General features: G+C 42.0%; 1 protein-coding gene across 1 annotated transcript in view; it reads right to left on the reverse strand.

The window, feature by feature from the left end:
- The window catches only part of CBLB (Cbl proto-oncogene B), a 242,320-nt gene that overhangs the window by 38,397 nt on the left and 190,799 nt on the right, over positions 1-13,124 (reverse strand). The window contains exon 13 of the mRNA XM_069757756.1: positions 2,583-2,726. Coding sequence (XP_069613857.1) covers positions 2,583-2,726 — 144 coding nt within the window. The remainder of the gene's footprint in view (positions 1-2,582; positions 2,727-13,124) is intronic.

Genomic DNA, 13,124 nt, shown 5'->3' on the forward strand with positions numbered 1-13,124 from the left:
TAATGGTAAAATGGAAATAAATACGGTACTTTTTTTAATTTTATCTCTTTTACCTAACTAAGGAGGTGATAAACGGGGGTTTGATTTACTATTTATAGTGGTTTTTATAGCGCATTTTTAGGTTTTGCAGTTGTCACACGCTAAGAGACGCTTTTTATCGCAAACATTTTTTTGCATCACTACATTTTGAGAGCTATAATTTTCCCATATTTTTGCCCACCGAGTCATGTGCGGCAGGGGTGTCAAACTGCATTCCTCGAGGGCTGCAAACAGGTCATGTTTTCAGGATTTCCTTGCATTGCACAGGTGATAATTTAATCACCTGCAGAGAATGATTCCAGCATCTTGTGCAATGCTTAGGAAATCTTGAAAACACACATGGTTTGAGGCCCTCGAGGAATGCAGTTTGACACCCCTGATGTGCGGTCTTGTTTTTTGCAGGACGAGTTGACGTTTTCATTGGTACCATTTTCGGCCACATGCCATTTTTTGATCGCTTTTTATTACGATTTTTGGGAGGCAGAATGAACAGAAACCAGAAATTCATGAATTTCTTTTGGGGGGACGTTTATACCGTTCCGCGTGTGGTAAAACTGATAAAGCAGTTTTATTCTTCGGTCAGTACGATTACAGCGATACCTCAATTATATCATTTTTTTTATGTTTTGGCGCTTTTATCCAATAAAAACTATTTTATATGAAAAATAATTATTTTTGCCTCGCTTTATTCTGAGGGCTATAACTTTTATGTTTTTGCTGATGATGCTGTATGGCGGCTCAATGACGTTTTCAGCGTTACCATGTTTTTTTATATCCAGCTTTTTTATTGCGTGTTATTCCACTTTTTGTTCGGCGGTATGATAAAGCATTGTTTTTTGCCTCTTTTTTTATTTTTTATTTTTGACTGTGTTCACTGAAGGGGTTAACTAGCGGGACAGTTTTATAGGTCGGGCCGTTACGGATGCGGCGGTACTAAATATCTGTACTTTTATTGTTTTTTTAATTTACAAAAAGAAATGTATTTATTGGAACAATATTTTTTTTTATTTAGGAGTTTAAAAAAAAAAATTTTTTTACACATGCTAATATTTTTTTTCTTTTTTACATTGTCCCAGGATGGGACATCATCGTATAATTTCAGATCGCTGATCTGACACTTTGCACAGCACTGTGTCAGATCAGTGATCTGACAGGCAGTGAAGGAGGCTTCTCAGGTCCTGCGCTCAGCTTGCACTGACAAGCCACCTCCCTGCAGGACCAGGAAGGACCCCGCGGCTATCTTGTATCCGGGGGTCTGCAGGCAGGAAGAACCTCAGATCACACTGCGTTGTACTGAAGCTCTGAGGGAAGCACACAGAGAGCCCCCTCCCTGCGTGATGCTTCTCTATGCCACCAGAACGCTGTAATCTTGTTTGATTGCAGTATTCCGGGGGTTAAAACGCAGGGAGAGGTCTGTGACTGCTCCTGGCACTTGGTGCTGGATGTCAGCTGTGAGAATCAGTTGACACCCGGACACGATCGGCCGTGATCCCCCCGTGAGCGCAGCTGATCGCGTGTGACGTACTATTCCGTCCATGGTCATACGGGCCCAGGCCACATGGACGGGATAATATGTCGGATGTCAGAAAGGGGTTAACCCCTTCGCTTCTGAGCGATTTCCAGTTTTTATTTTTTTCCTCCCTTTCTTCCAAGAACCATAGCTTTTTTTATTTTTCCGTCAATATGACGAGTTGTACTTTTAAATGACACTCTTGATTTTTACCGTATGGTGTACTGGAAAACAGGGAAAAAAATTCCAAGTACGTTGAAGTTGCAAAAAAAAAGTGCAATTCCCCAATTGTTTTGGGCTTGTTTTCATTTATCATGTTCACAAAATGCTAAAACTGACCAGCCAATATGAACAGAGGTGAGCAAGAGCAATCTGACTGGTGTGCAGCAATGTAGCCCTATACAGAGCAAACCATCATAAACTTCTTGTTGTGACTTTATCCATATTATCTCCTCTGTGGGATCAGACCAGATGGCTAATTTTTGCTTTCCATGTGCATCAATGAGCCTGGAGCATTCATGTTGCTGGTTGTCAGTAGTAATCTCCATGACTTAGTAATGTTAATATAAATCTATTTTATATTCTATTAACCTAAGATCCTTATCTAAAAAGCAGTGAACATCAGGCACCACTAGAACTCCCTGGTTAGAACATTTTCCTACAGTAAATTGGTTATCACTAATTTGTGGCCATTTATAAGAGTCGGAGCTGAAGTTGAAGTGCAGAAAAATAGAAGAGTTGGAACTTGTCAGAAATAGTTAGAAATAGGCAATTAAAGATGGGAATAGGACTCAGGTTTTCTACTTTTTATGTCTGTATGAATAGCTGCTGTAAAGTAAATCTCTAAAAATTTGCAGTTTAGGCAACATGGCTGCCACCATAATCATACACAGAAAGAAACAAAAAAGATTTAGAAGAAAATACCGGTAATAGGTTTCAATATACGGTAAATGTAATTCTAGTACTTTAATTATGCTGTCCTCATACACCAACCTTAAAGTAATAAAAAAAAATGTAAAACTGAAGTTCTTACCTGGAAAAGGGTTTTATACTATGACAATGGAGAGGCAATGGTCTTGAAGAAATGGGGTGAGAGGATGGAATTTTGTATTCACCGTCATCATCTTCTATAGACTGTCTGACGTTATCCGACAGGGAATGTAATGATAAAGGACACCTAGGAAACAATAAAGAGATTTTAATATCCAGGCTGAGCTCTGCTTCTTTGCTTTCCAGTGCACATGTAAACTCATTTAAAAATAAACCATTTTATGAAAGAAGAACCCTTTTATTACACTAAAATATTGATAGCCTAGCTGGAATATGCTTGATAAGTAAGCAGACACAAAAGGAGAATAAGCTCTTTTATGGTCACTTACAGTACTTTAAACCTTCCCTCTGTCAATCAGCTACAAAGGTCCTCACTTAGAATATTTAGAAAGAAAGAGGCAATAAGAGATGTAGAATGAATTTTCATCTCGCTAAGCTAACCTATATCTTTCCTGAATTTTTTCCTTTGGTTGACTTGAAGTTAACAAACTGAAAATATTGTGGTTGTTAACTTCAAATTCCAGCGTTTTGTTTTCACCAACAGTTCTCTGTAATGTATGTCCACTGTGTGCACTCATTTACCTAGTGGTCACTGTCTTCTGCCATTTCCAGCTCTGCTCCGTATGACCACAGCTCTGACTTCTCCGACTATTACTTCCTCTCTCAATGTAAGTCTATGAGAACCTCGGTCTGACCCTCAGACTCATATTGAGGAGTGACTTCCGGTCCATACAGCAAACACTGTACTGGAGACAACAGGCTGGACATAACTGCGGCCAGAAAACCCAGGAGAGGAGAAGAACAGGACCAGTGATTACTCTACTACACACATGGAACGTACATTGCTAATATTTTACCGATGGAACCGCCGGACTAGTACTTCAAGCAAAGAATTCCTAGCAGCCAGACTGTTATGATTCAGTGCTGATGCAAAGTGGAAAAATCAGTATAGATCCAAAACATACTATGTCAGGGCACATATCAGGTTTCAATATTAACCAGATATATCTAAATAAACTTTTCAGTGGAACCATAACCACCCACATATGGGAGGACATGTTTCTCCCAGGCTTGAGAATAGCAAACCTTCCTAGCTATTCATTGACACATCACTTACTCATATTTTACAGCATGATAATGCCATTTTGAGGTTTATAATAATTCAGGGACTGTGTCTGTGGGAGGCGTAAGTCAGCAATCTATTATGGATTTTTAATTTATACGTTTTGTAAGGAAAATTACAATAGATGGCCAATTTAAATTCATTACCAGGAGAGATGAGTAGATCGATTGATGCAACTCCAGTCCAGCATCCAGGTGAGTGGTATCTGGCAGCTAGATGGAACGCTCACAAATCTCTTACCTTCTACTGAGGACGGAGCCTAAATCTCTTACCTTCTACTGAGGACGGAGCTTTTGATTCGCCGGGGCTGATGCGACGTCATCTGTGTGCACCCAGGACACCGGAAAGTAAGAGATTCGTTGGCCTGCCGTCTAGCTGCCAGTTACCACTGACCTGGACGCTAGTACAGAGAATTCATCCACTCAGATCATGCTCTAACAACCTTTACTTTCTTTCATATCAGATGTGTGAGGCAAGATTACCAGATTTTATAAAAAAAACAAAGTTTTTGCAATATTCAGTTAAACGAGGTCTGTGCTCTGTGTGTCTAAATGCGATTATTATGGGAATTGCAGGCTATGAAGCATTGTCTTAGCACGTAGCGGCATTGTATTGAATTTGCTTCATGAAGACCAAGGTAACTATGCTTTCAAGTTATTATTCAGAATAACATGTCCTGTGTGAGTACTTGAGGAATAAAACCATTTCTGGCCATCATGTGACTTCTATCCTGCATCCTCACCAGTTTTCTCCTCTCCATGATCAATCTGTAATTTGCAATCCACTCTTTGCTGGTGGAGGAGACGAAGTGCAGTAATCTCTCCTGTACACAGCACAGAGAGGGGAACGTCTGCTCATCATTCACTTTGTAGCTCACATGGACAAGCTGCAGCAACATGGAGGACATTATACAGCCGAGCTGAGATCTTACTCTGAATCAAGCTCTGACGGGAGGTAAAACACTTGCTACAGAGCTCTGCACAATGCTCATTCTGCCTGTGTCCTTCCCTTCCCTGCTGCTCACTCCTCCTCTCCTCCCTTCTCCATAGAGGACAATGGGCTGTCACATGACACTTGTAGTACATATCATCTAAGCAAGACAAACTTGACCTTATCTTTCACTGTAGAGAAGTTCAAGAGGCACCAGGGAGGGAAAGAAGTGTCCTGATAAGTGGGGAAAGAAACTGATTTCACTGATAAAATACAATACAAAGTTTCTTCATGTACTCTTGCTTTATGCAAACTTTGGAGAAAGTTAGAGCAAAAACATGTCTATGTGCTACTTGAGATTTCACACAAAGGAACGGACATTTAGCAAATTACAAACACAGCATAATCTATAACCAGTAATGGAGGAACAACTCTATAGAAACTTCTGTACTTTCATCCTGAAAAGATTCTGAAGAGGTTATGAACAATCACAAGCCTAAACGTGGACCACTGGTTTGGAAGAGCTACAGATACATACACAAGATGCCCTTTCTAAGAGTTGTCATTTAAGTGCAGCTAGACCAGGCGTATTATTAGTGATTGATTCAAAGAGAACAAACTTGTTCAAAATTGTAACATTTTAAAACCCCACGTTGAGCTCCAAGATAATAAGAAATAACCACCTCGCAATGATGAATACATTACAGCTTAAAAGGGATCGTTCACTTTCAGAAAAGTGGAACCAAACGATTCTGTAATATGAAAGGACAAACCCAGATAGAACTCACCCTCCACCACTGGACCCCATAAACTCAGCAGCTAGGCCTGTCTACATTGACAGAGCTGTTGAGATCAGTGATCGGTTGCAGCGGTGATGTCAGCTGTCGGCGTGAGGCTGTCTCTACAGCCAAAACACAGAAACTGGAGCATCTGCAGGAGCTAGCGCTGGAGAAGACCAGGATGAGTACTATTGGGCTTTGCTATTTTACTTTACAGGTATAGTTTAGAGTCCACTTTTCTAAAAGTTTGAAAAAATGATTTCACTGCGATATACTATATAATCATCTAATTCTGTCTGTTTGCCTGTAACGGAAATCCCACATCACTGATTGGTGTCGCCAGCTGCCTGCAACCAATCAGCGACAGGCACAGTCCGGCCGCGAATTGGAGCGGCATTTGAACCACGCTTCGCTGATTGGTCGCGGCCGGCTGGGCGCGACCAATCTGCGATATTGGCTCGGGATTTAAGGATTTAAAGCCCGCTGCGCTGATTGGTCACGTCCAGCCGGCTGCAACCAATAATTGATATTGGCTCGGGATTTAAACACCGCTTCACTGATTTGTTGTGCCCGGCCGGCCACGACCAATCAGCGTTATTGGCTCGGAATTTAAACCCCGCTTCGCTGATTGGTAGCGCCCGACCGGCCGCGTCCAATCAGCGATATTGGTGCAGTCCAGCCACGAATTGGCAAGGGATTTGAACCACACTTCGCTGATTTGTTGCGCCCGGCCGGCCACAACCAATCAGCGATATTGACTCGGAATTTAAACCCCGCTGCGCTGATTGGTAGCGCCAGTCCGCGACCAATCAGTAATATTGGCAAGGGATTTAAACACCGCTTCACTGATAATGTACAGCACAGATTAAAAGTTTGGACACACCTTCTCATTTGAAGATTTTTCTGTATTTTCATGACTATGAAAATTGTACATTCACACTGAAGGCATCAAAACTATGAATTACCACATGTGGAATTCTATACTTAACAAAAAAAAGTGAAACTGAAAATATGTCTTATAATCTAGGTTCTTCAAAGTAGCCACCTTTTGCTTTGATGACTGCTTTGCAAACTCTTGGCATTCTCTTGATGAGCTTCAAGAGGTAGTCACCGGGGATGGTTTTCACTTCACAGGTGTGTCCTGTCAGGTTTAATAAGTGGGATTTCTTGCCTTATAAATGGGGTTTGGACCATCAGTAGTGTTGTGCAGAAGTCTGGTGGATACACAGCGGATAGTCCTACTGAATAGACTGTTAGAATTTATTTGTATTATGGCAAGAAAAAGCAGCTAAGTAAAGAAAAACGAGTGGCCATCATTACTTTAAGAAATGAAGGTCAGTCAGTCCGAAAAATTGGGCAAACTTTGAAAGTGTCCCCAAGTGGAGTTGCAAAAACCATCAAGTGCTACAAAGAAACTGGTTCACATGAGGACCGCCGCAGGAAAGGAAGACCAAGAGTCACCTCTGCTTTTAAGCTTCTAACAGCAGCTCAGATTAGAGACCAGGTCAATGCCACACAGAGTTCTAGCAGCAGACACATCTCTACAACAATTGTTAAGAGGAGACTTTGTGCAGCAAGCCTTCATGGTAAAATAGCTGCTAAGAAACCACTGCTAAGGACAGGCAACAAGCAGAAGAGACTTGTTTGGGCTAAAGAACACAAGGAATGGACATTAGACCAGTGGAAATCTGTGATTTGGTCTGATGAGTCCAAATTTGAGATCTTTGGATCCGACCGTGTCTTTGTGCGATGCAGAAAAAGTGAATGGAAGGACTCTACATGCCTGGTTCCCACCGTGAAGAATGGAGGAGGAGGTGTGATGGTGTGGGGGTGCTTTGCTGGATACACTGTTGTGGATTTATTCAAAATTGAAGGCATACTGAACCAGCATGGCTACCACAGCATCTTGCAGTGGCATGCTATTCCATCCAGTTTGCATTTAGTTGGACCATCATTTATTTTTCAACAGGACAATGACCCCAAACACACCTCCAGGCTGTGTAAGGGCTATTTGACAAAGAAGGAGAGTGATGGGGTGCTACGCCAGATGACCTGGCCTCCACAGTTACCAGACCTGAACCCAATCGAGATGGTTTGGGATGAGCTGGACCACAGAGTGAAGGCTAAAAGGGCCAACAAGTGCTAAGCATCACTGGGAACTCCTTCAAGAATGTTGAAAGACCATTTCCGGTGACTACCTCTTGAAGCTCATAAAGAGAATGCCAAGAGTGTGCAAAGCAGTCATCAAAGCAAAAGGTGGCTACTTTGAAGAACCTAGAATATAAGACACTAGATGGTGGCCCGATTGTAACGCATCGGGTATTCTAGAATATGCATGTCCACGTAGTATATTGCCCAGCGACGTAGTATATTGCCCAGTCACGTAGTATATTGCCCAGCCACGTAGTATATTGCCCAGTCACGTAGTATATTGCCCAGCCACGTAGTATATTGCCCAGCCACGTAGTATATTGCCCAGTCACGTAGTATATTGCCCAGTCACGTAGTATATTGCCCAGTCACGTAGTATATTACCCAGTTACGTAGTATATTGCCCAGCCACGAAGTATATTGCCCAGTCACGTAGTATATTGCCCAGCCACGTAGTATGTTGCCCAGTCACGTAGTATGTTGCCCAGCTACGTAGTATATTGCCCAGTGACGTAGTATATTGCCCAGCCACATAGTATATAGCAGAGCCACGTAGTACGGTATAATGCCCAGTCACGTAGTATATTGGCCAGCCACATATTATATAGCAGAGCCCCGTGGTATATTGCCCAGCCACGTAGTATATTGCCCAGCACAGAGCCATGTAGTATAGATACTTAAAAAAAAATAAACATATACTCACCTTCCGAAGGCCCGTTGAAGTCCTGCTATACTCACCATCCGCCGCCTTTCCAGCTCCTCGGGACGTTTCCGGGATCGCTCCATTGCAAGCATCAGCTTCCGATCCCAGGGCTGGTGTGAGCAGGACCTATGATGACGTCGCGGTCACATGACCGTGACGTCACGGCAGGTCCTTGTCGCACACCAGCCCTGGGACCGGAAGCTGCCGCTTGCAATGGAGCGGTCCCGGGAGCGTGGCGAGGAGCGGGAAAGGCGGCGGATGGTGAGTATAGCAGGTTTTTTGTTTTTTTTATTATTTTTAACATGACATATTTTTACTATTGATGCTGCATAGGCAGCATCAATAGTAAATAGTTGGGGACACAAAGGGTTAACAGCAGCGGTAACGGAGTGCGTTACACCGCGGGCCGTTACCGCTGCCATTAACCCTGTGTGAGCGGTGAGTGGAGGGGATTATGGAGCGGGCGCCGGGCAGTGAGTGCAGGGGAGTAGGGGAGGGACTAATCGGACGGTGGCCGTCGCTGATTGGTCGCGGCAGCCATGACAGGCAGCTGCCGAGACCAATCAGCGAATGAATAACCGTGACCGAAGGACAGACAGACAGACGGAAGTGACCCTTAGACAATTATATAGTAGATAATTTCAGTTGTTTCACACTTTTTTGTTAAGTATATAATTCCACATGTGTTAATTCATAGTTTTGATGCCTTCAGTGTGAATTTACTATTTTCATAGTCATGAAAATACAGAAAAATCTTTAAATGAGAAGGTGTGTCCAAACTTTTGGTCTGTACTGTGTATATTTTACCTGGAAAATCCTGCGTATTCATTGCATTATTCTTAAATCTTCATAAATAAACTACATACATATTCTAGAACACCCGATGCGTTAGAATCGGGCCACCATCTAGTAGACTATAAATGTATAGAACTTCTGAAGAAATAATACAAGATATGAAACAAAACTCTAAAATGGAGAAGCAAAGAGACGACAGTCTGTCCTACGTTCATCAACATGTCGCTGACAAATAGATAAGAACTCTTCTTAACAGACCACAATGAAGACAGAAGCTCTCCACTGAAAGATGAAATATTAACTCTAACAGACTGAATGGACTCACTGGCAGCCAATCTGAAGCTAATGGAAGGAGAAGTGCATTTCATCTCTGCTTTCTCTTAATAGATACAAAGAGGGGGACATGGAAGATACATTGGGTAAAATGCTAGGATGCACTTCTCAATACAAAGTAGTTTCAAACAGGCCGATGATTTTTTCCCCTGATCATGAAATAATAAAAAATAAAGTGTATACCAATAGAATACTATTTTGCTCCATTAACAAGTATGCCGTCAGTTCACATTTGTAACAGGCATTTCAATACTCTTTTGCGCGGAGTAGAACCGAGTGGATTTAGTATAGACATAAACTTCACTACAGCTGTAAGAGTAAATTATTTTTTGTCCGCTTTTTATTAAAGTCCTGCCATTTTCTGTTCAAGTCAACAGAGCCAAATCAATGGAAAAATTAGACCACAATTGGACCTGACATTTCAATTGTGGTTTAGACTCAATTCCGATGGGTAGAAAGGAGTCGTGACAAATAACTAATACAGACAGATAAAAAGCTAAAAGAGGAAGGCCACATAAGAAGACAATATATTTCATAGCAATCATTGGCAAAATGTTTAAAAGAGAAACATGGCAAAATAATTATAAAAAAAAAAAAAAATTAACCGAGATAATAAGAATGTAAAAAGCTAATTTTGCACAGTAGCATAATGAAACGTTATTACAATAGAGGACTATGGGTCTGTCTGACACAGGGGGTTAGAAATGCTTTGTGAGTGTTAGCAAGGTGTATAGCGTGACCCTCGCCGTGAAACTGCACCAATGCTTCAGAGAGCCGTGCACATCAAGCCATTCAGTCATCTGTTCTAACACATCTATTACAAGCTAAAAGAAGTCTCCCAAAAAAGAGATTACCCAATGCCTGCTTCAGCCCACAAGCAAATCATTTATATTCCCAACTGGCAGTCTGATAGTATAGCTGGTAGGGAAATAACCCCTGTGAAAATCACACCTTTATTGTCCTCAGTGCTGCCTCCAATCAGAAGATACTGAAGTTTAAACAAGTATGCTAATTAGGGTGTTCAGTGCACCCCTGGTGTGTCTAAGTGGCTCCGTGCACTGATCCGCCCACCAGTATGCAGGTCTCGCCTCCCTCACTAGTGACTGACAGGACTGGAATTGCAGGTAGTGAAAGATCAGGAAAGCCAGTGCCTTCCATCACCAATGAAGGAGGCGGGACATGCAAAAGCAGTGAGCGGACTGGTGCAGTGAGCCTCTTGGCCACACCATGGGTGCACTGAGCGTCTTGGCCACACCATGGGTGCACTGAGCCTCTTGGCCACACCATGGGTGCACTGAGCCTCTTGGCCACACCATGGGTGCACTGAGCCTCTTGGTCACACCACGGGTACACCAAGCACCCTATTTAGCATATTTGCTTCAACCTCAGGTTCTGGAGAAAGGAAGTAATGATTAGAATCCTAAAGGTGTACAATTTATAGGGGCTATATCCTCCGTCAAGGCTTTGTGATTATTTTATACCAACAGTTTTGATTGAAAGGCTCCCTATAAGTCACTGGAGGACTGACGCAGGAATGGGTAATCTTTTTTTCTATAGACCTCTTTTTTAGTTTGTAATATATATGTTATAACCGATAACTGAGTGGTGCGGAGAATGATTGGCAGCCAGTTTAAACAGGCATATTATTCTAGGAAACCTCGTTTCTCGATATCGGCCAGAGTACATGCACCCTTAAGCTACATTTACATTGAAAGATTATCGTGAATGCTCATTGAATGTTGATTGGGTGAAATGATTTTTAGTGCAGCGCAAAAAAAACATTTTTGTTGATGGTGCATTGTCCTGTATAAATAGGACTCACACTGCTGAGAACAGTGGCAGCCTATGTGCACTGAGCGATCAATTACAGACTGTTCATTGCATATTGCTTTCTGGTGTCTGCCTCTGAACAGGCTATCAAACAACCGCCAATCAGTAAAGGTTCACCGATCAGTGGTCGTTTAGTGTCTGCCAGTCAATCCGTGAACATCAGTAGTTGGACAACTGTTAAACAGTGAATAATAGTTATGCAGGTGCAGCTATACATATTATAGTTCAAATTGGCCATTATTAGTGAGACCGGCTATAAACGTTCCATGACATCAGGAGCAAAAATCTTTTGTAGAAAGTTCTAAACATAATTTCTTTCCAGATGGTGACTGTCATGCTGGTGCAGTGCAGTATAATGCAACCTCCACCAGAGGGGGCTTGAGAGGGAAGGGAGACTGTGTACACAGAGAAGCACCACAGAGCAGCAGCACAAGCGCCACCAAGTGGCGAGAGAGTGGTCAGACAAGCTGAGTCAAAATACAATCAGAGGCAGGAGTACTCAAAAAGGGTAAGCAGTAAACGTGGTCAGAAAATAAGGCAGGAGGTTCAGCAGTGGTCAGAAGCGGATAAGACAAATTCAGAAAACAGAAGCGAGTCCGAATACGAGCCAAGTCAGGAACCAGAGAATCAAGCAGATGAACAGAGAAATGATGGGAAAAGGGCAGACAGATGGAGTAAACAGACACGGGACAAGTCAGGGATCACAGCAGGACAAATCAAGAGTTACCAGAGTAAGGTTCACACACCGAAAACAGAACTATAGCTGACACCACCAGCAGGATGCCTGGGAGCTAAATAGCAAACCTGAGCCCAGAAGGAGGCAGAGCAAAGTTAACCCTTGACATGATCCGCCCAGAAAAAGAGCAGACAGGACTAAACCCTGGAACGGATCATGACAGTGACGTTGTTTCTCATTGATAAATTGCGCTCAGCGATCATCTTATTTAAAATTGTTTATTTTGATACACTTAAGGCTAATATTTATAGCCACCACTAGGACCTCTCAAATTTACCACTATGTCCTGCCACAATGTATAAGAACATTGTTACAGCTTATTAATAAACACTGGCATATACAAAAAACTTATCCGTAAGAAAAGGCATCCTGCAAGTGTGAACGGGGCTGTACAGGAGGAAGCTAAACGGCTCCATGCAAAACACCAAATTATACTCAGAAATTGTGCCGGTGAAAATCAACTATATAACAGCGTATTTAAATACATTTATCAGCGCTCTATAAAAACACAGCTGCCATTCACAATTGCGGAGGAGTAATGAAAATGATGGTCTCTCAATCTGCAATTACACAAAGAAAGAACTCAATAATATGAGACAATGAATATGTGATCACCACACAGAAATCACATCTATTTATGTATCGTATATGTATTTCTATGATAAGACGCTATCTAGAGAGACGGGTGATACTAATGTAAACCTGCTTATATTGTCATCTCCACTTACAATAGATCTACAATATACTGTTAAATCTATTGAATCCTTCATACGTGCATTTCTTGTCATTGTGATTCTGCCGTGGGCATAACGAAGGCTACAGAACACAATGGAATGGGATTTTGGAATAAAATGAAGTTGGGCCATGTTCACCATGAGCATGACTCTTCAATACCTATGTCTTTGCCAATGGTCCTAAACCAAACCAAATAAATAATATATATTATTTATATTGTAAGATTGATGGTGATCAATGTTTGCCACTTTTGTAGCTAAGTAATCGGTTACAGTACAGTTCTTCTGATCGATACTGACTACATAATCACTGAGGAGGACATTATGGTTGGAAGAGTAGAAGGAACAAGAAGAAGGTTGATTGCTTAATACTATCAAGATAATGTTAGAGAAGACCATTGGTGGACAATC

Source organism: Ranitomeya imitator, chromosome 3 (assembly GCF_032444005.1).
Source record: "Ranitomeya imitator isolate aRanImi1 chromosome 3, aRanImi1.pri, whole genome shotgun sequence".
Taxonomy (NCBI): Eukaryota; Metazoa; Chordata; class Amphibia; order Anura; family Dendrobatidae; genus Ranitomeya; species Ranitomeya imitator.